This window comes from Falco naumanni, chromosome 1 (assembly GCF_017639655.2).
Source record: "Falco naumanni isolate bFalNau1 chromosome 1, bFalNau1.pat, whole genome shotgun sequence".
NCBI classification, from domain to species: Eukaryota; Metazoa; Chordata; class Aves; order Falconiformes; family Falconidae; genus Falco; species Falco naumanni.
In genome coordinates, this window is record NC_054054.1 from 94048187 (window position 1) to 94072878 (window position 24692).

At 50.9% G+C, this 24692-nt stretch overlaps 2 protein-coding genes across 4 annotated transcripts; one reads left to right on the forward strand and one right to left on the reverse strand.

Annotated features, from left to right (window-relative positions):
• Nucleotides 1–1111: 1111 nt before the first annotated feature.
• MVK (mevalonate kinase) lies at nt 1112–15000 on the reverse strand. Of its 3 annotated transcripts, none has more exons than XM_040607789.1 (10): nt 14862–15000; nt 14614–14761; nt 13492–13639; nt 12061–12216; nt 9010–9113; nt 7916–7961; nt 7041–7131; nt 6449–6565; nt 3139–3292; nt 1112–2793 (listed from the first exon to the last, which is right to left on the reverse strand). In XM_040607789.1, the coding sequence occupies exons 1-10, from the start codon at nt 14937–14939 to the stop codon at nt 2642–2644; spliced, it is 1194 nt and encodes a 397-aa protein (XP_040463723.1). In that variant the 5' UTR covers nt 14940–15000; the 3' UTR covers nt 1112–2641. The 3 variants fall into 3 exon arrangements, with proteins under 3 accessions (XP_040463723.1, XP_040463731.1, XP_040463725.1); XM_040607791.1 differs by having other exon boundaries at nt 2738–2837; XM_040607797.1 differs by lacking the exon at nt 12061–12216.
• Nucleotides 15001–15010: 10 nt separating this feature from the next.
• Nucleotides 15011–19942, forward strand: MMAB (metabolism of cobalamin associated B). Its single transcript, XM_040582881.1, has 9 exons — nt 15011–15293; nt 15386–15463; nt 15576–15669; nt 16019–16076; nt 16947–17019; nt 17400–17497; nt 17825–17889; nt 18916–18975; nt 19373–19942. Exons 1-9 carry the CDS (start codon nt 15011–15013, stop codon nt 19458–19460), a joined length of 897 nt encoding a protein of 298 aa, XP_040438815.1. The 3' UTR covers nt 19461–19942.
• The last annotated feature ends 4750 nt before the right edge of the window (nt 19943–24692 follow it).

Here is a 24692-nt window from a genome sequence, read left to right on the forward strand (position 1 = left end):
AGGAGGGAGCTCACAGATGGATGTGAAATCTGTGCTTACTTCTAACAAACTGGGACTGGCTCCAGCTGCTGACTCCTGCAGTTCTGGTCCCTGTGGCACAGGGAAGGCAGAGCTCAGCTCTGGCAAAGCCCCGGCATCGGGGCAGGCAGCACCCTGCCCGGCAGCGCTCTGGCTGCCCTCATCGCCCTGGCCCGCGGGCAGCGCCGGGCAGTGCCCTTCCTGCAGCAGAGTGTCACAGCCCCCAGCCCCGGGTCACCCTCCTGCGCCAAGGATGGGGCAGTTGCTGCCACAAAACCTCACCCAGCTTGGGAACATCGCCCACCTCCGCTTTGGCTGGGAGCAGAGCGGGACGAGCACAGGCAGGAGGAAACCTCTGGGGGTGGCCAGAGCCTTCCCAGGAAGGGCAGCTTGCACCCACGGAGGGTGCTGCACCCCTGCACCCCACCACAATCCAGATGACTCACACATCTCAGCTGCCAGGCTCAGCCACCGTCTTTCTCCGTGACGCTTCATCACACCCACAAATGAACCAAAGGCTGGCAAGAGAAGGCTGGAAGTTTGCAGGCAAAAGCATCCCTGGTCACAGGATCCTGTGGCACCCAAGGCCTCCACCTTCTGCAAGGCCCTGACACAGCTGGAAGAAAACCAAAGCAGGGACAGCATACTCAAACGCTCCACTGGCAGCTCAGCAACAGGAGGCCCCTGCACCGACCTGACTTGGTCAGGTGGTCTGTTTCAACCACCCATTTTAATGATGATTTACACCAGCAGATCAAAATTTTTATTCTGTTCTTTCCCTCCATATTCCTCCAGCACTTGTACTGTGACTGTGAGGCCATCTTCCAAGGAAAGCAGCTAATGAGGATCAACCCCAGACACATTGTTTTGAAGCAAAGTTTCTTCACACTGAATTTGGCATTTCTTTGTGCGAACCGCCAGCAACTACAGACACATTTAAGCGTTTACAGAGTCAACACGCTTCCAGATACTCACATTGATTACACTGTATTAGAAAATGGTAAATTATTTATCAGGCTTTCTGACTTGTGATTAGCGTGAAGCCTTTCTTGGATGCAAATTGGAATTGTAATTAGACATGTAGAAACCCAGCATCTGAAACCTGTTTTTATTGAAGCAGTGTAAGGTACTTTTTTTCCTTTTGTATCCAGCATAATTATCAAAGAACACTTTGCACGTAAAAAACATCAATTTATTAAAACCAGAGACAGTTTTATGTCTGATCAGTGAACTAAAGCTGGTCATCACAATGCCAGGATTTTACAGCTAGTACATCTCAACTTCTTGCATTTGATTTTTTTTATTTCTGTACTGGAAGAGGAATGCAAGCTCCCCCCCACCTCTGCCAATTTATTACTCAGCTTTGAATGAAGCAATTCTTGAACAGAGCTACACTTAAAAAAAAAAAAACAAACAAACAGCAACAAAACCAGACAAACAGAACAATGATAAAATCTCTTTGGAAGCTATAGAAGAGACCACAGTCACTAAGAGTCAGCTTATTACTTCAAGATACTCTGGCTTCAGAGACTTACCTGCCAATTTCCTTTAGTTCCATAGTACAACTCATTAAAATTTCAGAAGTAAAAAAATGCATTTACATTTGCTAATAAGTTTAAATGCATTTAGGTTTTGTAGTTTGCCAATTGCAAGTTATGGTCAGCTTTTCAGAAGGTGGTGGGTTGGTTTTTTTTTTTTCTACTTAAAAACAATTACTTCAAACTAAAACAAATTTGTGTTTGCTCTGTCACTGACCCCTCTCCATCCCCAGTCTCCCCCCACCCTGGCACAGTTTAAGTACCCAACAACAGGCAGCATGAAGGGCATGCTCGTTTAAGACCAAGGCGTGAGAGATCCCAGAACACCTATTGCAAAGAGAAAATTTTAAGACTGCCCTTGCCTTCAGCCACCCTCCTTGCAGGTGACAGTAGCTGTTTGAACCAGACCTTAAACATGAGTAGGACCCTACTTATCAGCCCAGGCAGAGATCATGGGAAAGTGAAAACTGGTAATATCACTAGAATTGTGCTGTATCTTCCATATTAATTATCTAATTCAATTAGTAGCAGGTAAGAGCTATTTAAGAGTATTTAAAGTTTCCTTTCCACTGTGAATTGCAGTCCAGGAGAAATGGAGACCTGAGTGTCAAGCCCTGAGCTGCCAAGACGCTTTTCACCCAAAAACGTCAAAGCGCTCTGCACATCCACCTTGCCAGCCTCCACTGCCCACCCTTGCAGGACACCAGGGGAGAAGGGAAGAGACACCACATGCACCTGAAGCAGCAGAACCAAGCAAAGTGTCGTTATCCACGTTGGAATCCAGCCAAGACCCTCTCTTCCTGCCCCTTGGGATTAGCACAGCAGTTGAGTAAGTAAATTCAAAACAGGATTTTCAGAGACTAGGTCAAACTTGCACCTAGCCCAAGTGCAAGCAGTTGCTGCCGGGTGCTCATGGCAGCCCGCATTCCCAGCGACAACCAGGCCCGAAACTGGCTCTGCACCCACATCTAGATGCCCTCAGCAGCACAGGAGAGCAGGAGAGAAGTTTCCAGGCATCAGGGCACATAAAACTTATCGCTCCGAGGATATGGTGCCAAGAGCTCAGTCTGGCCAGAGGCAGAAGCTTAACTCTCCAAGAGCACGTGCAGCACTTTGGCGTTTAAAGACGAGGAGGAGTGCAGGGTCACTCCGGGGGCCCCGATATTGGTCTCCCAGCATTCAAATCCACAGGCACATAAGTCTCGCTTGGCTGCTTCCACGGTCAGCGGGGAGGTGTCTGCCAAGAGGAAGGCAAGAGCAGCCAGTTAGTCAGCTAGGCCGCTGCAGGGAGACAGAAACGGGACATCGCACGTTTAAACACATGCCCCCTGGAACAGGGCCAACGCCCTGAAGGTCTGACACACATAAATGAACGCACTGAATCGCCTCTGTCTCACACACTGCAAACCACACTGCCAGGCAGCTCTGCGAGACGCCATCCCGTACTTGTGACACAGCTTCACATCCCACTACAGCCCTACGAGGGCTAGCATTGTAACCTTCTGGCTCCCAAACCTGACCCCGCTGGCAGGGTCATGTGGAACAGGGGAAAGATGCCCATGGCAAGCAGAAGGTTACTGACCTGGTCTCAGCAGAGTGATGCCACAGCCGCCCCCGCCAGCTCCAGTCAGCTTGCTGTGCAGGCCGTGGGATGCCGTCACCCGGCACAGCCTATCCAGGGAGGGATGGCCAGCTCCAATCACGTTTAAGTGGTGTTGGTTTATATCAAAGAGTTCCTAAAAGCAACCGTACACACAGGAGATGAGCATGCATTGTGACAGAGGCTCTTCACAGCTGTGATTCCCTTCCCAGCGAGGTGCAGGGGAGCTGCCCTGCTTTCGCAGCCACCTCTACACGGCCATCTCATTTCTGCAGGGAGTTAGGCCACCAGTGTGTCTCAGGGCCCAGCAGCGCTGGGCAGCAAGATCAAAGCCAGAGTCTGAACTCTGCACTGCTCATCTGTCCCTGTCCCCCTCAAGACTTGGCGCTGCTGCTGCACACCACAGTGACAGCGGTATAACAGCTTCTGGACCTCCTGAGAAAATCCTGATCACTGCAAGCTGCCAGCAGGCATTTATTTCAGGTGCTAAATCAGAGCTCCCCGATGCCTCCCGACAGCTTCACCTCTCCCCTGTCACACGAGTGTTGAGCAGGAGACTGTGCAAGCCCCCTTGCTGGCCGTGGGAAGGGCACTAAGCCAGCATCTCTCATTCCTGGCTGTCACCCTGCCCTGCTCTGCAATCCATCCAGCATAACTAAATCCAGGGGACTTCTGACACAGCCAAGCCTGAACGGCATTGCTGGAGAGGGGACATGAAATTACCTCCCCCTGTTTGCATTGTGCAGCACTTCTCCCTCCTCGCAGGCAGGCCCTGGGCTGTGAGCCAAAGGGCCTCTCACCAGCACCACGCTGGGAATCTGGCACCCAGCTCAAGTGGGGTCGAGAGGGTCCTCCCTGGGGGGGAAAAGCAGTGCAAACCACTCTCCAAGCAAGGCCGCCCTCCAAGCAGAGCTGCCCGGCTCTGGTGAGCTGCAAGCGCATCTCTATCACGCTGTCCCAGCCAGCCACAAACACCACTGCTCCTGGAGAAAGCTGCCACAGCAGCAAAGTCCAAACGGCCAAGGAATGGAGAACACCTCAGAGGTGGGGGTCACAGCTTCTCTCCTCCCAGTACTAGAGGTGAGGAGTTAAGGGGCAAAGGGAAGTGCTTGGGCCACCCTCAGAGTGAGCCTGGAGCAGGGCAAGGAACTGACACCAGGCCCCCAGGCACTGCAGTGCCCTTCCAGCTCATCAGCACCATCAGCAGAGAAAGTTCATTCTCAACAAGGCTGGTCTGACACCCTGACCTGATCATTTCCCAGGCGTGTGGCAGCTGTTCCTATCACTATCCCAGAGGGTGTCACAAGCAGGGAGCCAGCTGAGATGGGAGCAGTCCCAGAGAGGTTCCCTAACAGGAACCCTGTGGCTCCCTCCACCAGCAAACACCACCAAGTGCTTCCCTGCCTGTGGCAAGCCAGGAAGAACACTGCACACAGGGAGCAGCGGGAGCCATGCTACAGCATGGCAGGTGTCAGTCACATCACCTTCCCTCAGCTCCACACAGGTCTCCTGCCAACACTATGCAGAAATAATCCCTCTTCCCCCCTCCATTTCTGTACCCCAGAGCATTCCTGTACTGCCTTTAAACAGATGTGGGGAGGCGAATTAGCCAGTCACATGCAGAGCGCATATATCACAAGTTCTGTGCTGGGTTGGACAGACGTCCATCTAGAGCCCTCTTTATATGCCTGAGTGAGGGCACAGCACTGCCTATGATGATCCAAGACACCTGTCATCTCCTGATCCAAAATCTGCCAGGAATTGGATGACAGCTTATGACACAGTAGACTAGTTCGATGGTTCAAATACACTGCTGTCCAGAACTGCACATTTCAGAAACAGCCAAATATATATATATATATGCTGCATATAATCAACTGTGCCTCTGTGGGCTCTTCAAGCACAAGACAAAACAACAGATTCAAGACAGAAAGCTGCTCACTGCAGTGCTGCTTCCCAGGCATTGTATACAAGGCTGTTTTGACATCTTTCACGTGAGGATCTCGAAGCACACTTCAAATTATCCCTCCTCTTCCCTGTCCCCCAATGTTTCCGACAGCCTGAGCAATACGGCATTAAGGTGGAGAAGAATTGTCTGAAGTTGTGCTGCAGACAGCCTCTGGATCTCTCCCAGCTGATGCCAGCTCAGCCCTCATTAGGGTCAGCCCACCCTGATGGGTACAGAAACCCACCACTCCCTTGGTGCAAAGGGAGCAGAAGGACTTTGCTACGAATCCCATGGAAGACCCTCCCGTGCTTGCTGCAGCCTCAGCAGCAGCTCACCCACAAGCAGTGAGGTGCAACAGCCTGAAGCAAAGAGAAGGTTGTACCAAGCATCTGCTAACAGAGTGGCCCTACGCTGCTGCCACGGATTGAGCTGGGACAGCAGCTCCCCGTCCCACCCCAGAGGCCTCTCCTGCACCTCTGCAGCATGCCACAGCTGTGGAGGGGACAACCAACCAGCAAGAGCAAGGACAAACAAGCCCTCACAGGAGAACCAAAGGGAGGGAGCCAGGTGCCAACAAGGAACTGCACTGCCGGTACCAAATGGTTCTCGATCGTCCAAGTCACTTGGCATCCAGAGCCAGGCCAGGTTTGCCTCAGCTGGGACACTGCCACGCATCCTTACCCCACGGTTGCACGAATCGGTATTACAGCGCACTCAGCACTGCAAAGAACTTCTTCCACTTGGAAGCGCGTTTCTCCCCACCACAGCAGCCTCTCCTACTTTGAACAACGCCAAGACAAACACAGATCTTTGTATGCACCTCATGCATCAATGTCAGGTCAGCTCTGGGCACAACTCTGTTATTCTCTGGAGCCAGGATGAGCACAGAGCAATGGGAGCTGGCTCGTAACCAGTCCATCACAAACCAGTGGCTGCTGGGCTCTCTGCTCTTCGCTCCAGCCTTGGCAGTGACAAAGCAGCTGCTTCACAGGCAGTGACTGCCAGAACGAGCGTGCCTGGCCTGTGGCGCAGGGAGGCAGCATCTTGGCCTGAACTCACGCCATGTTTCTTAGTGAAGGGAAACAAAACCTCCAGAGCTACAGGTCCACAAAGCACCAGACCCGCTCCCTCCCTCCCTGTGCACTGCTGTGGAGAGACACCAGCAGCGTTTTCTCTCCCTTGGCTCCAGGAAGGGCATTAAAAGCAGCGCACACAGACCATGGTTTCACTGAGAACTGAACATTTCCTGCTATCAATTTTTTTCTTAGACTTAATGTTCTTTAAATGACGTTTTGATGTTCAACAGTAACAGTGTCTAAAAATACTGGCGAACAAGCCCCTTACCTCCAGCACAGGGTAATACTCTGGTGATGGATTTTCAGGCATCGCTTCCAGAACACTTTGGCACTCCTGAGAAATTGCATCAATGGAGTCCAGCACCGGGTTCATTATGGCAGGGAACTGAGAACGGGGGAAGGCAAGACATGAGAAGAGTGCTTGCTACTCTTCCAATACCACTGTGATGAACCCAGCCCCAGCCCCTTTGAGCTAAACTATTCCTCACACCATTTGGGCTATTCATTCACAGAAAAAGCCACTGCAGAGCAGGGCAAGGGTAAGTTGCTCCCACCTGCAGAAAACGGAAGAGGAGAGGGAAACAGGCCATAGGAAGGAACTATTCTTTTTGTGGTTGCACACTGGTGATTTTTGTGGCAAGCCCTGTTAATACTGGAGAAAGGGAGGAGGTGAGCTGAAGCCCTGTTCCCAGAGCAGCTGGGATAGCAACAGATAGGAATGCAGCGATGACAGGAGGGATCTCCCAAGAGATCCCTGCAAGACCTGCAGTCCCACATGAGGAGATCTGGGCTTGTGAGGGTTATCTCCCCACCCTGCACCAGCATGCATCTCCATCCCCACGACCACACAGGTGCTCCACCTTCAGGATCTTCTGCTTAGCACCAGCCACCAGGACCTTGGTGCTTCGAGGGACTTTTGTGTTGGTCAGCAAGATCTTCAGCATCGGCACCCTGGAAGCAACAAGAGATCTCCTTGTCTCTTTCCTTCACAGTCCCCGAGAAGCTCCCAAGGCCCAGAGAGCTACAATTTGCTCTGCCTCAAAAGACCTATTTGAGCAAGACACCCAAGATAAGGAGTCCCATTAGTTTTAAAAAAGTTAAGCAGGTGCTTAAGTGCTGGCTGGGTTCAGGCTTGTTCTTCTTGGATACAAGGAACAACTGTACTAGCGCTATAAATAGGACTGTAATGTATTTACTGAAATCCATGTTTTTCAAGCAAATTTTTCCTTTGAAATACTATCTATGAGACTAGCCAGCAGTAGCCATTAACTGCTAATAGAGCAATTTCATGCACTGTGAAAGATTTTAATGGAGTCAGATTATACTTCATTGGCAGGAGGCAGAGGGAACAGGCAGGACCTGGATTTGTCTCTGTAGCTTGGTTTTCACACACTCTTAGCACCAGGTAAGCAAAAAGTTTCCCCTCCCCACAATGTCATTTTCTGCCAGGAGCAGATCCGTTCCTGCTGCCCATAATGCCATGAAATTAATATTGATCCTTTGTGCTGTGTTCATCTAATGTCAGATAATGACCAAACATTTCATTGTTCCCATCTACCCCAAACCAAGACAACACTCAAGCTACCCACACCTACAGCAAAACCTGGCTACAGAGCCCTTCCGTCACACTGTTAGTGATCCCCCATCAACCTCATGCCCTACAACATCCACCCAATGCCTCTTTGGCATATTCCACCCACCATATGTAAGTGTTATTTTTAAACTCGAATATTACCTCTTCAATGGTGTGATTTTTCCTGATTGGTATCTCAGGGCTCCACCTAAAGTAAAATACATGCATTGTCTCAGTACACAGCAAGCAGAGGGATAACACAGTGTCGTAAGAGACAGAAGGTCTTTCATCTTTAGAACCTCACCCAGAGCATATGACAGTAATTGCAAGAAACACTAACTAAATGAACCATGTTCTCAGACAGCATGAATCTGCCTAACCCTGCTGACTTAATGAGAGGGTCTGGCCGGACATAGTTAACCCAGTGCCTTTCCCTTTGCTCTCCTCTACTCTGGGATCACATTAGATATTTTTTAAAAGGCAAAGACTTTGGCCACCATTAAATCTTTACTGAAAAAAAAAAAAAAAAAAAGAGAGAGAATCAAGCAGTGATGCCCTGGGGCAGAGCCAAGCATACAGGTTTCAGACTGGACTGAACGTGTGCACTCACGTCAGCAGCTGTCCTTCAGCATGGAATTTCATTGTCCAGAAGGAATGTCTCACTTGGCTCCTACTTACACAGAGGCACTGCGATTAGGTCTCATTAGAAAGATTATTAAAAGTCTCCAAGGACACTTCCAAAACACTTGGAAGTCTCTGTTAATTGAAACTAAATGACAGCTGTCCAACTGCATTTTCTACTGCATTATCCTTGGGACAGGATTAGGTTTCTTTGTTCATGCCAGAATGTTTAAGTATCAGTTATTTGCAGCAGGGGCTCTGCTCTACAGCACCTGCCTGGGGGACGATCTCTGGTGTTACTGCAGCCAGTCCCCAACACCCCAGCTGGCTCCAGTCCCAGCTCACAGATGGGGCAAACCAAGACAGGGATCGAGTCCCTCTACTCAGGTCAAAATGGGGACCTGAATTTGGGAGTTTCTGGTCCCTTTGCTCTATGTACCTCAGCACAGTGAGGCAACCTGCTCTGTTCAGCGACCTGCAGCAACCCCAACCGAGACTTATCGTCTGCAGAATTGCAGCTTCTGGGAAACTGGTGAGCAGATGCCACAGCTGATGCGCAGTCTGCAGTGGAGAATGGAAACACTCTCCTCAGCACCCATATTCAGTGCCAGGGAGCAGCAAGCACACACACATACCCCAGGTCCCAACAGCATTATCCACACCCGACGGATTGCCATGGATCACCCGTTCCCCTTGGAAGGCCCAGCTGTTAATCAAAGTCAGCTCTTCTTCTGTCCACCTGAAAGGCAAGAAAATTACTCCAATACACAACCAAAATCAGCACACGCAGAGTGACAGAGAGAAGCATCAGAAGCCACAGGAGATACAAAAGCGGCAGGAACCATACAAGGTACCCAGTTGCTGTAAGAAGAGCCCCAGCACTGCACATCCCCTCTGTGCACTGCACTCTTTCAGTGGAGAGTGGGCACCGCTGTGTACAGTGCCTAACTGGCCCTCGGCACTTCTCTGCATGGCAACACGTAGAAACACATTCAGCCCTGCGAGGGGAACTGGCACTGCTCCTCAGACTGAAACAGCATGGAGGGTACAACCACTACCCAGTGCTCCTGCTGCAGGCCAGCAGCGAGGGAGGGAACAGATTCAGGGAGAAGATCCTAGCCCTGGCCTAGAGAAGATCAAATTTAACTGAATGCAAGTCCAGACCCATTCCCACCTCCCCGACACTGTGTGTTACCACACATCTTGGCCTGAAATCCTGCTCACCAACAGGCAGGATGATGTATTTGTAGATGCAGAAGGCACCATGTGAGAAAAGCACAGTAAAAGTTGCATTCCACACGTGCAAATACAGCCTCTAATTGCCAGCCGCTCAGCTGCAGAAACCTCACAAACTGGGTCAGAAGTAAATCAGTTCTAACCACGCCACCTCTAGCAAAGAACTTTCATTTTTAGGGATTAACTCCAAACACTTCCAAGCTGCACCGGGTGCTGGCACTTAGAGCACAGAAGGGAACCAAATGCAGATACAGAAGGTGTTATGCTAAAAACACAAACCCAGATCTTTGTTGTCTTAAAAGCAGCCACATAAATTGGTAAGTGCTTTGAGAGTTTAAATGCTAGCACAAAGAGTTTGGTGCTGGTCAGACTCAGCAAGGGTTGAGACCCCCAAGTGAACATGCTAATTAATGGGCTGTAGCAATACAAAAAGCAAACACAGAGCTGCCAGTTACAAAGCCATTCGCAGAATGGTCAGGGTTGGAAGGGACCTCTGGAGATGATCTAGTCCAACTGTCTAGTCTAATTGCTGGCTGCAACTTGACTGCAATTCCACCACAGCGATTTCTCTCCCAGCGCCTCTCAACACGCCACTGCTTTGGGCCTGCAAGGCACACACCCATGCACCCACCCTCAGAACTCACCAGTCTATTTCAAACCCACTCACTTCCACACTGAAGGACTCTCTCAAACTCTGTCACTGCAAGGGAAGCTCAACACCCACAGGGAGCCAGCCAGCCCTCCCCCTCCTTGCTGTAACGAATTTAGACTGGCACAGGCACACAAATACACGTCTCTGATCCTCCCCTGCCACACCGCTCGGATTGCTCTGCGGTCCAGACACACAGCGCCTGTTCCAAGCCACCGTTCAAATGGCCTAATGTATGGTAGCATCGGATACCCCAGCATCGGGGATGCTCCACAGAGATCAGAGCTGGTGCTTGGTGCAGCGAGAACGTGCATTCGACAGGTTTTTAGAATACGGGGCCCAGAACAGGTATTACGTGATGGAGCAGAGGCACAAACACAGATTTTTGGAAAGCGTCACATAGTCTTATATGAAATAATGAGAATGGTCACTGACCACTACTAAGGCAAGACAGAAGGTCTGAGAGCTACCTGGAAACTGCTTCCTTTAACTCCCCCGCTTCCCTGGGCCTCAGCTGAATGTCTTTATCCATCTCCACACACCTTTCATTTCACTTGCCAATATTTAATCTGTGAAGCATTCAGAAAAACAGCTCACACCGCCGCTACTCAAAATAGAAGCGCAGTTTGCTGTAAACCACTTGTTTTTAATCCTCTTTGAGAGGCTGCGATTCTTCTCTACACAGGAGTCATTATATCACGCTGTTCTTTTCTTGCGACGTTAAGCAAAAACCTTCTGAAGTCTGACACCCCCATCTCTCACTTACCCTCTGCATGCCAGCTGGAAGAAAAAAAAAAAGTTACACTGTATTCAAGCTGAAGCTAAGAAGTACGAGCAGGGAATGAAGACATCCTCACTGCTCATTGCCTGGTTTGGAACTGGCCTTTTATTTCTCGTGCTGTGTGACTATTTGGGAGATTTGCCTGAGCAGGGTGTACAAACTGCTCTACTCCAAGAACGTGCTTCTGGGTCAGGCTGCAAAACCAGGTTTTGCAGCAGAACAGAGCTACCCCCTCTTGCTGTCTCACTTTTAGACCCCCACAAAAACCACAGAAGCCAACCATAAAAGGTTGCACCTGGCACGAAGCACACAATAGAGGGTTCTGCTGCTCCAGCTGTGATACGCATCTTTAAGCAGAGCAAACCAGTTTTTCAAGACTGAACTCCACGGGAAAGCAACCCAATGGCAGGAGGAAAGAAACTCCCTTTCACCAGCCACTGATAAAGGGGAAGCTCAGGCAGGAGATCAGCAGGAAATGTACCACACGCAGAAAAAAAAAAATCATCATGAAAATGCACAAACCCCAGAAAGGATCAACTCCTTGAGGACTCAAAGCAAAAACTGGAAGATGCTCAGGGACAGAGAGGAAATAGAGGTTAAAAAAAATGCCACATCAGAGTGTGTGTGGTTTTTTTGCTTGGCAAAATAAAGCGCTTTTTTTTTTTAAAAAAAATAATATATCTGTCTTACACTAGACAAGCGAAAGGGTGGAAGTTTTATGAAGTCTCTGCATCCAGTTGCTTTTACCAGGAGAAGCAAATTGCAAACACAGGATTCACAGGTCAGAGCCCTGCGACAGGGCACGTCTCTGCTGCTGGAAACACACGGCAGCGATAGGAGAGGAAAGGAAAGGAGCTGGGCTCAGAGGGCTGCTGCTGCGGCCACAGCCCAGGAGTCGGCTAGAGAGATCAAGAGAGGTGCCAGCACCAGAATTTCTGCAGCTAGAAGGAAAGACAGAGAGCACAGCAGAGCCGCCCCAGGCCATGCAATCAAAGCTGGGACACTTCCTCAGTGCGTTACCTGGCTGTGGACTCTCCCTCCTTCAGAGGGCACGAGATGGCTCCGCACACTGTCAGCAGGGCCGCTGCCAAGCAAACAGCATAGGCGGCACTTGAACCCAGCCCAGCTCCCGTGGGCAGCTCAGACCACACCAGTATGTCCACGCTCGGAACATCTCTGAAACACAAACATACAGGATCTAACACAACGACCTTGAATTCCATCTTGAGACAACATTTCAAAGGCAAAAGATGCCAATTAGGACTGATCGCAGGAAAAGCTAGACAAAAACTGGCAACATCAGCACATGCATACGCATCGCATCGGAGGCACACGGGCTTCACGAGTGCTCAGTTAGCACAGCTGAGTAGCCTTGCTAAGCTATTGTACTAGAACAAAGCCTTGCTGAATTGGATCTATGATTAGCACAGCTTGTCAAGCTGCTAGCAGGGGCACTTAGTAACCAAATACTTGAGCAGCACCATAAAGAGACCCTTCAAAGATTGTTGTAAACATGATTTTAAATGTATTTCTAAATGAAGCATAAATATCCCAAATCCATAATTGCAGTTACATCCCACTGGAGCGACAAGCTGATGGGGAAGATTAAAGATGCACATATCTGTGCCCACGTGCCCCTTTTCTCCACCAAATGCATCTGGGTTGTGTTACAGACCCCAGTATCAAACCCAGGACCTTTTCACTGGCTGGTGAGTGACACGGACTACGAACTGATGGTTTTGGAGCAGGTTGATGACAGCCCCAGTGCTATCACCAAGCAACTCAGAGACTGCAAAGCAAAACACAATGCAGCTACACATGGTAATTCTTTAACCTTTGATTTCTTTGCTATGAATATTGAAATCAGGTTCTACTTTGTTTTAAATAGCAAGCAGCGCTGTATCCAACATCACCCCGAGCACCTGTCCAGTAACTTACACTGGTATCATCAACAGTATCGGTCAAGTTTAGAAACATGAACAGCTCTGAGCTGCATTTACCCCAAGTTCTCCTATTTTTAGGGAGATTCAGCCCACAGGAGCAATCAGACTTAGCTCAGACAATGAATTCACAGCTCATTTCTGCAGCAGTTCTCCTAACCTGAGCCAGGATAAAATGAGCTGTCTGCTGGAGGGAGGGATGTCTGTGCCTGCTTCTGTTGACTGTGCAGGAACAGCAGGATGAACTGCTTCAACTTAAGCACCTCAAAGCCGGATGCCTAAATGAGAGCAGATGATTCCCAGCCCACCTCCTTGGGGCACCCCACCCACCAAACAGCTCAGCTCTGAAAAGTGTCTTCTGAGGCACTCAGAACCTAAATAAAGTGAGATTCCTTGTAATTTCTTATTTTGCCTCAAAGATTTCATTTCTTCCTGTGACCTTGTAGAAGCAATTAATGGTGAACAACACTCAAGATAACATATTGATTTTGGGGCAGGAAGATAGCCTTACCCATACTTAGCCGAAATAGCCAGGCACATATAAAGAAAGGCAAGAGTAGCAAGGCTCTCGGGAGCTGAGGCTCCAGCAGCGATTCCAGCAAACTCTTTCAGTGTATCCAGCTGTTCTACGCTGGGGGACTTAGATTCATCAAAGTCAGCTATGGAAGCAAGCAGGGAAAAATTTAACACTTAGAAACCAGGAAACTGTTAAACTTGAAAGTAGTATATAGAAGAACAACATCTCCTGTTACAGTGGGCAGAAACAGACTGAGCCAATTTCAGATTTCACCTACAAACTTTCTACCTAAGGATTCATGATAAAATAAAAGCAAAATCTCCACTAGTCACTCCGAAAACCCAGTGTTTCTACATTTCACACCTAAGTTGTATTATAGCAACTGCCTCCTTGCCTACACTTCCCAGTGCACCCATCCATCACCAGAAGGGATATTCTGATGTGTTTCACACAAGTCTGGACTCCAAATGGCCAGGAGCAGGCAGAGCATAAGAGAACTTTTGGTCAGTGCCGAGAGAGGTTACCAATGCTCCGACTCAGCAGACTTTGTTCTGTCTTCTGCTAAGCAAACGGTGCTCATGAGGATCACAAGAGTTAATGCCAGCTGCTCTGGAGGGAAACAGCACAACCATCAGTCAGGGACCGCACCCAGCATAAGATGCTGCAAAAGTTCCAGTGAGGGCTGGCAAAGGGGCAGGAAAACAGGCCCTGTATCCCTGCCATCCCCAAGAGCTCTCAACTCAGACCAGATTTGGTAATACACCTGGATGTGGTCCCCGGCTGGCTCCTGTATGTATTACAGCACTGCCTGAGCCACAGCAGTACTAGAACAAGCCCTTAGGAACCTGAACCAGGAGGACACAGCCAGGGCAAGGGCCACTCTCGGGTCCCAGAGCATCAGGCAGGTCAGAAGAGGCAGAGGGAGGGAGCGTGCGTGCCTGAGCCGGCAGCGTGCAGGGACCCAGTAGTGAAACACACACTGCGCGTGGTCAGAGGCAAGGCCGAGCGACGCTCTGCAGGGGCAACAACCAACGCTGCGGCGCAGCCAGAGGGCACCGAGCAGGCCCGGGAGCCCCACGGACACAGGGGCAGCGGTTTCCTCCTCCCAGCGCTTGCCTGCAAACCCCCTCCGCAGGGCCTGCAGGCGGGGGGTCTCCCAGCTCCTCACGACGCCGACGCCGGGCAGGCGGACGCGGACCCGGCCCTCACCGCAGGGCCGCAGGCGGAGGAAGGTCCTCAGGTCCAGCGCCACGGCCAAGGCCACCTACGGGCAAGGAGGAGCGGCGTCAGGGGAGCTGAGGGGAGCCGGGCCGGAGCCAGGGGAGCCGGGCCGGAGCCCCGGGAGCCGGCGGCAGGCTCCTTACCTTGCCGTGCACCACGGCGTGCTCCCCATGGAGGATCACCTTCCCCGGGGCGGAAAGCAGCAGGCTCCGCTCCCACATCGCCCGCAAAGCCGCCACCGCCGACTCAGCCGCCTAACTCCAACCACGCGGACTGACAGCCCCGCTCGCCAATGGGAGCCGCGCTCTGCCCCACCCTCCTTATCCTCGAACCAATAGTCGGGATCCTTGCGAGGGCGGGACATCGGAAAGGCCAATGGGAAGGCGGCGGTGCGGAGTGGTGCGGCACTGGGGTGACAGCGAGCGGGGGCGAAGGGAGGGACGGCGGCCGGCGAGGGTCAGGGGGCGGCGGCGGCGGCTACGGCGGCCGGGAGGGATGTTGCGGCGGGCGGCAGGCAGGGGGCTGCGGGGGCTGCTGGCGGCGGGGCGGCGGTGGCAGCACAGCGGGGCGGGCAGGTAGGTGAGCGCCGGGATGGGCCGGGGGCCCGGCGGGGTAGGCCCGGCGGGGGAGGGCCCGGTGCTTCCTCTCACGACCTGTGCCCCCACAGCCCCGACGGCGCCCCCCCCCGCCCGCGGCCCCCGCAGCGACCGGGCCCCGAAGATCTACACGAGGACGGGAGACGCAGGTAGCGCCCGGGGGCGGCGAGGGGGGGACCTCGGGGCAGAGCCCGGCCCGACCCCCGTGGCTCCGCTGGCCGGTCCCGGCCTCTGAGCGCCGCCCCCGGGCCCTTCCCAAAGGCTTCTCCAGCACCTTCACCGGCGAGCGGAGGCCGAAGGGCGACCAGATCTTCGAGGCCCTGGGAGCCACGGATGAGCTGAGCTCGGCCATCGGGTAACCCCCTGTCCCCGCAGCCCGGCCCGCCGCGGAGGCCCAGCCGTGGCCTGCCGTGGTCTGCGGGAGCCCTGGCCCCGGGCAGGCCGCACCGCTCCCCCCTCTCCCCGTGCCCAAGGGCCTGGGGACACACCCCAGCCCCCTGCTGCGGGGGGTCTTGGGGCAGCACCTCTGTGCAGAGCCGCGCTCCCAGCACCCATCAGGATACGCTGTGCCCGGGTTTCTCTTGAGGGTGGCACTGACAGCCAGGAGTGGCCAAATTTCCTTAGGAAAAACACATATACAATCATAGTCATTTTTTTAATTTCCAGCTAACTCTTCTTTTCTTTTTTTTTTTTTTTTAACATAGGCTTGCTGGTGAATTTAGTAGTGAAAAGGGCCACACGTTTGTTGAGCAGCTTCACAAAGTGAGTATTAATGATAATCCTCACCCATTGTAGTCACATCTGTGCTATTGAAATGTATTCTTAAACTCTTAACATTTAGACACAATGTTCCCGCTGACACGCAGGAATTTAATAAATTTAGTATTGAAATAAATATTTAAGACTCTGACCCTTGATTGCACTCTTAAATAAATTTCTTTAACCAAGAAGTAAACTGGTAGAACAGGTAATTAGTTTGGGGCAGACAAACATATCACTAGGTTTATTCAGACCTGTTACTATACATGGTTATGGACACAAGTCTTGTCCCATAGCCTCAGATTTGAAGTCGGGGCAAAGTAACCACGTGGGCATGAAGGCGGGTGATGTGTTCCACTGTGGCAGTCTGTGAATTTTGGTAATTAGCTGTGCTGTGCACAAGAATGCAGAAGGAGCTATAATCAGAGATTTTAAAAAGCTTTACCAGACAGTCTCTTTAAGTATCCCGGACTATGGAGAGATGCCCATTTTGGAAGTGGACGTGACATCAAGCCAGCGCTGTCTGCAGCTGTTTGTCACTGCTTTTCTTCCAGAGGTTACTGGTTTGGTGTCCTACCAGCAAAGGGATTATGTGAGCACTCCCCAGCCTGCTTTCTGCAAAGTCAGCCAGGGTGGTTTAATGTGCCAGTGAAAACAAGTACATGTGCTAATCTGGCTTCTCATAAAGCAATTAGGGAGCACTTATCTGATCCCCCCTGCCAGCAGGCTGGGGGATGATGAACAACAAGGGTAGGATCTTCTTTAATCAGCACAACCAGCTGTCGCCTCCCAGATCTTGCTGCAGTTCTACGGGAGCATCAAAGGCTGGTTAATGAAAGCGCTTCTTATTTTTGTCCTGATTGCCACATCTAGGTCCAGTGTATGCTGCAGGATGTGGGCTCCAACATCGCGACACCTCTCTCCTCAGCCAGAGGGGCTCATTTAAGTAAGCCCCACAGTATCTTTCCTGGGATAACGTTTCTTGAATCACAGCTGTCTTTCTAGACTGGCAATGGGGAGGTTGTTCCAGTATGTGGTAGGTAGAGCTACCCGAGGGCTGCTCCGCAGTGCGTGTCTGGGTGCTGAATGAAGTCACGCATGGCCCCACAGGCTGCTGCGTTCCTGTGACTCAAGCGATACAAGCTGGTCTGAGGTGCTGCCCCAACGCTGACACCCATCCTCAGCTGCTGAATGGGGAGCCAGCCCTGCTGTAGCAGGAGGATTTTTTTGGGATGCTTCCTTAGGGCTTACTGATCCAAGAAATATGACAGCAGACCAAATCACTTCTGCATTTCTTTTAGTTGATTCCTCTTTTTCCCTCTGTAGAACGAACGTATTTTAGTGAGAAGCCGGTTCTGGAGCTGGAGCAGTGGATTGACAGTTACTCTGAGCAGCTTCCTCCACTCAGATCTTTCATCTTGCCAGTAGGTACTGCTTATGCCTTTCACTGACTAGGGAAGGCTCTCTTTGTTGGGGTGAATCTGCTCTACCACTTGCTGTGGGAAAGCAGGTTCTGAGACCGTTATTTGCATGGACAAACAGCAAAAGAAAAACAGAGAGAAGGACCCAGTTGTGTTAAATTTCCCCATCCTACTGCATTGAGATACCTCTTCCCAGTTGCCTAGCCGTAACACAGGGCTCAGTTGTACGCCTGTGTGAGATGTGATAAGCTTTGCTGCAGTTACACAATAAGGTGGATGGCTGTATCTGTTGTTAGCAGACATTGATGCGCTGTTTCATTGTTGTTTCAGTCAGGAGGTAAAAGCAGTGCTGCTCTCCATTTTTCCCGAGCTGTCTGCCGCAGAGCTGAAAGGTGGTGAGTGTTGGCTGTAGTGTAACAGAATAAAATTGATAAAAGGTGATCAGAATGCTGCAATGATAGCAAGTTGTTGCAGTCAGGGCAATCAACCGTAGCTGTATCGCACTCAGCTAGAGCTCGAGTTGAGCTTTGTATGTTTGTATTAGTCAAATTCCAGGAGTGCAGTCAGCAAAAAGCAAGTCTCTCTTTCCTCCCCTGAACTGGGTCATTCCAGCTAAGAACTTCAGAAAGAACAGACAGGTTTACACTGAGATGCATCTACGTGTTCAGCTCCTATCTGGTTTGCTAAATGTATTTTGTAGGCTAGCACACATGGAAGCTGGGGCACTGGCAGGGAAGCTTGTAGTGGCTTAAGATGTTACTGCCCGCACCTACCTTGTCTCACTTCTCTGTTGGAGATGAAAACTCCCCTGGTAAGGTCCGTAGAAGCCAACTCTTGCCTGCTCGTTATGTAAATCACTTCCACGGAAAGTCTCTTGTCTTAGCCTGAACCTGCTCATCAGCAGTTCTAAGTTGCTGGGGGATTCTTTACTGCAGCTGCTGATGTGCAGGAAGATGTTTTTGTGGATGTGCTCTGCTGTGAGAATCGCTACTCTGACAAGATACACTGGAGCAGCATGATCTTAAAAAAAACTAATCACAGTCAGTGTTTTCTTGTCAAAAGAAAGCTAGAAAGAGCTGTATACCAGTCAGGAGGCAAGGAACAGCTCTGTGCCCTCAACAAAAGGGTCCCTGTTTACCTGCAGAAAAGGACCATTATCCTGCAAACTACTCCTATTGTTGAGTGATACCCACTAATGAGTATCCTTTAGAGGAGGGGAGCCATTACAAAAATTAGTTGCATCATTTAGCCACCGCACATTCCCCTTGGGGAAGTAAACAGCGTTCACACCTGCCGTGGAGAGTTAGAATGGGGACTTCAGGTGAGGTTGTGGTGTGAAGGTTGGTGCTCCAGTGCATCGCAGTCCTTTGTGCATTCAAGAACTACAAAGCTAAATACACTAATTTTTTTTCTTTTTCTAGCGTGGTTCCTTTAGTACAAGCAGGAGAAGCAGATCCAAACGTGGCCAAATATTTAAACAGGTAAAAAAAAAAAACAAAACCCAAATCCCAAAGCCTTGCTCTATACTACTGAAGCGTGCCTCATGTTGTTCCCTTAGTCTTGGGATAAAGTGGTGGGGTTTTACTTCTCAAGAAGCTTCCCTTCTAGAATAAGATGTTTGAAGTTTCAACAAGCAGCTTGTTGAGAAAGTATTCTTGCAAGGCCTGTATGTTTGCAGGCACTGCTGCAGGGCTGAGGGGGTAGTCAGCTTTCTTAACGAGGGCCATTTTGGAAATCTTTTCTCGTGTGGTCTCTGCCTTCCTTCACCTGCAGTTCTTGTGCTGTAATCAGAGTGATTTGCTGTGTAGTTGTGCATTGCTGGATACGAACACACCTGGTGTGAGAAGCGGTTTCATTGCTCTTTCCCTTGGTTTCCAGACTGAGCGACTATCTCTTCGTTTTGGCGCGTTACGCTGCAATGAAGGAAGGGAAGGAAGAGAAAATATATATAAAGCCTGAACCGTAACTGGGAGATGGGATGTTTCTTTCCTTGATCATGGGAAGCTAAATCCAGCAGACTGCTTTCCCCCATCAAGGAAGGGAAAGAAGGCAAGCCTGGACTGGAAATGTGAGCTGCCAAGAACTTCCAGCTTAAAATAACTAGGACCTTGTTCATAACTACTGTGAGGGACACAGCTCTTCTGTTCACTGGGCCTTGTCCAAATGCCTTTGTACGACACTGCAGTGATGGCATCAGAGTTAGCTTGCCCTGGGTTGGAGTTGAGGCAGGAGACTTCAAAGAACTACGGCTGATTTTCGAGCAATGTCTTCGTTTCCCTAGGCAGTGGCAGGTGCTGTGGAAAAGCTTTGACAGGACTCTGAGGAATGAAGAAGAGAAAACAATCAGCTTCTCTTTGGAAGTCATAATGCTCATATGGAACAGCAACTGGGTAGAGATTCAGGAACTCTGTCCGCAAGCTTTGAAATAATAAATGTGATTTACTTGTACCAAAGGGCCCTTAACTGTCATACTTTAATACTGAGCCCAGCGTGCTTTTCTTTTTTAAGTTGCTTTCAATCCATCAGCTCTGGCTGAAGCTGAGCTGGGTAGATTTACAGGAATGCACTAGGAATTCGTTGGCTCTGGCTGCCTCTCTTTATGCATGTGAAGAATGTCTGTGCTGACAATCTAGTGCATCCTCTGCCAGGAACTGAGGCTCACACAGGATCGAGGGATTAAAGGAGGAAGGGCCAAATCATACAGGTCGTGTCAAGCTCAGTTTAGATAGCTGGGGCTAACTCCACACCCCTTTGAACGCACAGGTTTGGTCACAGCATCCCCCTCTGGATGCAGGTACCAGCTGAAGGAGTAGAGCCCTCGTTTAGTTTGAGTATCTATCTACTAGGGGTGACTCAAGCCACTAAATTTGCAGATAAAGGGGCTGTGAGGAGTAGCAGGGGCTTGGTGCCTCCTCAGCTGACAGCTAGAGGTGGAAGAGAGAGGCTAGCACCCAAAGGGGCTCGTATCACACATGTTAGCAGCCACATTGACCTCGGGAGTGTCACTGTCACGGAGTCCTCAACAGGGTAGACGAGAGCACGTCCTAGGTCCTAGTCTTAGAGAATTCCTTAGAGAATCTGGCTGCAATTGTCATGATGGCAGAATGCAGAGCTTCAGCAGTGCAGGCAGAAGACATCCTCTGTTCCAGCTTCCTGATGGACCGAAGAGTGCCAAAAAAACATATTCTCTATGTAAACAAGTGCGGTACAGCCAGCTGAATGAGTTAACACCTTGCTACCCACGCTGCCTAGAGAACACAGACATTTACAGTTTTACAGGCAGGTCCAAGCCACTTCCAGCTTGGAAATGTGATTGGGAAGAATACATATCAGACGGGGTCATTTAAGTCTTCCCTGTGTATGGAGGAGCATCATGGCAACCCGTGGGCTGTGAGGTGATCCACACGCATCAAGAGCTCTGCTCTGAGGGTGCCAATTTTAGTGGTGAGAGCTTTTAAGCCAGTCATGCAGCTTGCTCTGTTCAATTAGTTAAGTAGAAACAACCTGAAACTTGCTTCCCGAAAAAAGTCTCTGGCTTTTGTGTTAACTTTTTAATCAGATTGGGGTCAGAGTGAAGAATGCCCAGCACTAATAGATACCGCTGTCTCATTACTCACCCTTTTTTTTTTTTTTTTTTTTTTTAAACAGATATTTCATGCCTATTGTTAATGCACATTTTTCACAGAGTAATTTTCCAAGCCTTAGCCTGTAACACATCCCAATGACAAATGCTCTTGATTTGGACTGTACCGTCAGCTGCAATGTCACATCAGACATTTTCTCAATGCCTGCTCCAGACAGGCCATCCAGTTTTATGATAGCTCTGTCTCAGTGATCACTATTGAACCTTAGGAATCTAGAGGCTTTTCAAGTTTAATTGAATAAAATTCTTTGCAATATAAATTCTTCATGAATGCTATATAAATCAGCTCCGGGATGGATTTATAGTATTTTCTTCTTTTCCAGCTGGGGGGAAGAAATCTCACTACTGTTTTGGGACCAAAGCTAGTATTGTTTTGATTGCAAAGAGAAATAAATTTAGCTACTACACTTAAACATGATATAGAGATTAAATTTATTAGGGTGCACTCAGCTTCCAGCTCCCTCCCGTTCCGTTTCTACCCAAAGACGTCTGTGCAATTGTTTTTGTGGGGCTGAAACGGAGGCAGGCTGGTGTCTGGGGTGACCCTGTTGTTTCAGTTAAGCAGGCACAGTGGGCCAGGGCTTGAATTTAGGAGCGAGCAGAGCTCAGGCTGAGCGTGGTCCCAGCCCCACGCGCTGCTGCAGCTCAGCAGAGTTCTGCAGGGGCCATGCTCAGCCCTTGGAGGGGTCACAGCGCGCAGTGTTTGTCCTCTGCTTCACCACCTTGTCGTACAGTGCTCGGCGGTGTAAAAGGGACCTTTCTGTCCTGAATCCTGTCCCCGCGGTACGCAGGGGAGCTGCTTGCCATTAAGCTGCAGCAAGGCTTGGATCCTCGGGCCCCAGCGCACCCTCTGCACTGGGCTGGGAGCAGAGGCCAGGGGTGTGGGGACACTGAGGCTGAAGCAGGGACCTTGTGCACCAGTTCAGTGAAGAAGTTCCAGCGTGGCCAAGCTGGCATCTCCTACCGATCACGGAGCAGCGTGCAGTAATGCGTGAGAGCCTGGTGAGACAGCAGGAGTGAAATGTCTCTGAAATGAAATACAGGCTTTAAAACAAATAAAGCTCCGTTGCTCTGGGTTTGCTTTTCCAAGTCCTTTGTCCCCACCCAGCAAATCTAGCCATACAGCATAGGGATTCCAGTGCCTGCACCTCATTAATATAATGGGAGGAAGGCAGATGCTTTGTCCATACTGACCGTATGCAGAGCCCAGATACATTCCTGCCTAGCAGGGTTCCTTATTTATGATTACGTTGGAGCTGCCAGCACAGACATATGTTGCTAAGGGTCGTTTATTCTTGTTTGTAAAATATATGGCTGCTCCTAGCTTACACACTGTCAAAACTGGAAGAACTGGCCCCAAAATCTCTTGCTGCATGATTGGATCAGACGCCTGTACATCTGTTAACGCTGTAGGAGCTGTAAAATGAAATAAGTTTCACTATAACTCAAGCACCTCTATTACCGCCACGATGTGTAAGCAGCAGAACTGGCTGCTGCTCTTGCAGAAATGACACAAACATACATTTTGCCAAGTCATATGTAAATTCATACGAGGCAGCATTTCCTCTGCTAATGCACAGAAGGAAGGACTCGCACGTGTGTGCCCCCACCTTGACAAGATGCGCTGGCCCCGCAGCATGGGGCTTGGCGTGTTTTGGGGTGCACAGCCCCAGCAATGGGGAGCCAGCAGCAGCCCTGAGCTCCTCCCTTCAAGCTGGAGGACCAGAAGGGACTACATCTGCCATCAGGCCATGTCCTCTGCAGTCGCACACTCCTGAAATACCCATTTTGCCTGGAAGTGGTCAAAGGAAAAACCTCCCCACCCAAACAGCTTGTGCTACAGCAGGACCTGGCTAGAAACGGGCACCTCAAGGTGCCCAGAGCTACCGTGCCTGCATCAGACAGAAGCAGGGCTTGTTTGCATTGAGAATCAGCCTGGTTGCATCGAGGAAAGGGCTGTCTCGGTCCCTCAGTTCCACCTCTGCTGCAGCCTGGCAGAAAGTGCTCACCTCTGTGCCCCGTCCGTGCAGGCAGTGTGCCATAGCTAGTGCTCAAACCATGCCAGGGTGAAGCTGCAGAGGGGTCAGTATCGAAGAATTTGACCTTAGAAACAGCCACAAAAGCGTGTTTCTGAACAACCAGTGAAGTACCACTAACGCAGGAGGCAGTGGTGCCAAGCCAGTGCCACACAGGTCTGACCACTCCATCACCTGCGCAGGTTGCTGACATGCTGCAGGAACTGCTGCATGCCTCAGTAAACGTGAGCAAACACAAAAATAAGCCACAGGAATACCTTATCTCCTCCTGCTCAGGGGTGTGGAGACCAGAGCTCGGCACGCCCTCCTCCCTCTCCACCTGAACCTGCAACCAGCTCTGGCATGAAGCACCGGCCGAGAGGTTGTACAAACCTGTGTGATCCAACAGAAGGAATACCAGTCTGGCGTGAGCTGGGGGCTTGGGACAGTCTGGAGGAGCAGAAGAGGAGCAGCACGAAGAGCTACCTGCTCCCCAAACACACCTGTGCCTACCCGCATGGCAGCCCCAACGGCTGGGACCCCCCCAGCATCACTCCCTGCCGGCATCGCCACTGAGGGAGCACCAGCCTCCAGCGATGCTTCCCAGCTCCGTGCCCAGTGTGTGTCTGGTCCCAGCACCACGGCCACGGTCACACTTCGCCTTCAGCCAGCCCCACAGTGTGTGCAGAGCCAGCCCCGGCAAGACGGCGTGGCGCTGGCCCGCCAGGCAGAAGCAGGCATTTTGCAGGCCTGGCTGTTTGCTGCCAGCTTTCTGCCTTGGCAGCATCTGCTGTGGGGTTTCTTTTTGCTGTTTCTGACGGCGCCATATGCCTCAGTGTCAAAACAATGGCGCTTGCACACTGACTGGGAGCCCTCTCCCTCGCTCTCCCCGAGCTCCCTCTCCCCAGCAAAGCCCGGGCACCCACCGGGTGGCCCTGAGCACCATGGTCCCAGGGCGAGCGCAGCACCATCAGCGCTGCCACACACCAAACCTGAACTTGGGGGGAAGCTGGAGCAGCTGGCACAGCTCCTCACTCCTCCAAGGATGCTTACAGAGCCCGGCAAGGGGAGGAACACCATGCCTGCATTGGTATTAACAACAAACCCCATGTTGGCTCCAGTGGCTGGTCCTTAGGGCAGCTTCTACAATACAGTATTACGAAAAATAATAATAAAAAAAAGAATACAATGCACAGCCTTGCCCCACAACCTCCCATCTCCCTAAGCCTCCCCAAGCCAAAAAGCTTAAGATTCCTCGGTGCGAAGATGCAGAGTTGGCCCCGCTGGCCACCCAAGCCCAGCTCCAGTGGTTGCAGCAGAGCCTGGGGGCAGCCAGCTTTGCCACCACCCCCCAGTTCTGCCTGCAGCAGAGCTCCTGGAGAAGAGCACTCACCACATGGAGCTTCTGCGCTGCCCACAGACACACGCTGCTCTGCTCTCCTTTGCTTGGCTTTCCAGCCTGCGTCCCTCTCCACTCTTCCCACCACTGGGGGTAGAGCACCACTACCCCCAGTGCCTGCCCTGAGCCAGGCTCACTACG

Bases quoted from the DNA above. Each gene is read 5' to 3' on its own strand.
- MVK (XM_040607789.1), bottom strand. From the start codon at position 14,939: ATGTGGGAGCGGAGCCTGCTGCTTTCCGCCCCGGGGAAGGTGATCCTC. The intron at 9,114-12,060 runs GTAACGCACTGA...CTTGCCTTTCAG, and splicing joins GAGGGAGAGTCCACAGCCAG to GTGGACAGAAGAAGAGCTGA. The intron at 3,293-6,448 runs GTAAGGGGCTTG...GGTTGCTTTTAG, and splicing joins AGTATTACCCTGTGCTGGAG to GAACTCTTTGATATAAACCA.
- MMAB (XM_040582881.1), top strand. From the start codon at position 15,011: ATGGGAGCCGCGCTCTGCCCCACCCTCCTTATCCTCGAACCAATAGTC. The intron at 15,294-15,385 runs GTAGGTGAGCGC...GTGCCCCCACAG, and splicing joins CAGCACAGCGGGGCGGGCAG to CCCCGACGGCGCCCCCCCCC. The intron at 15,464-15,575 runs GTAGCGCCCGGG...CCCTTCCCAAAG, and splicing joins CACGAGGACGGGAGACGCAG to GCTTCTCCAGCACCTTCACC.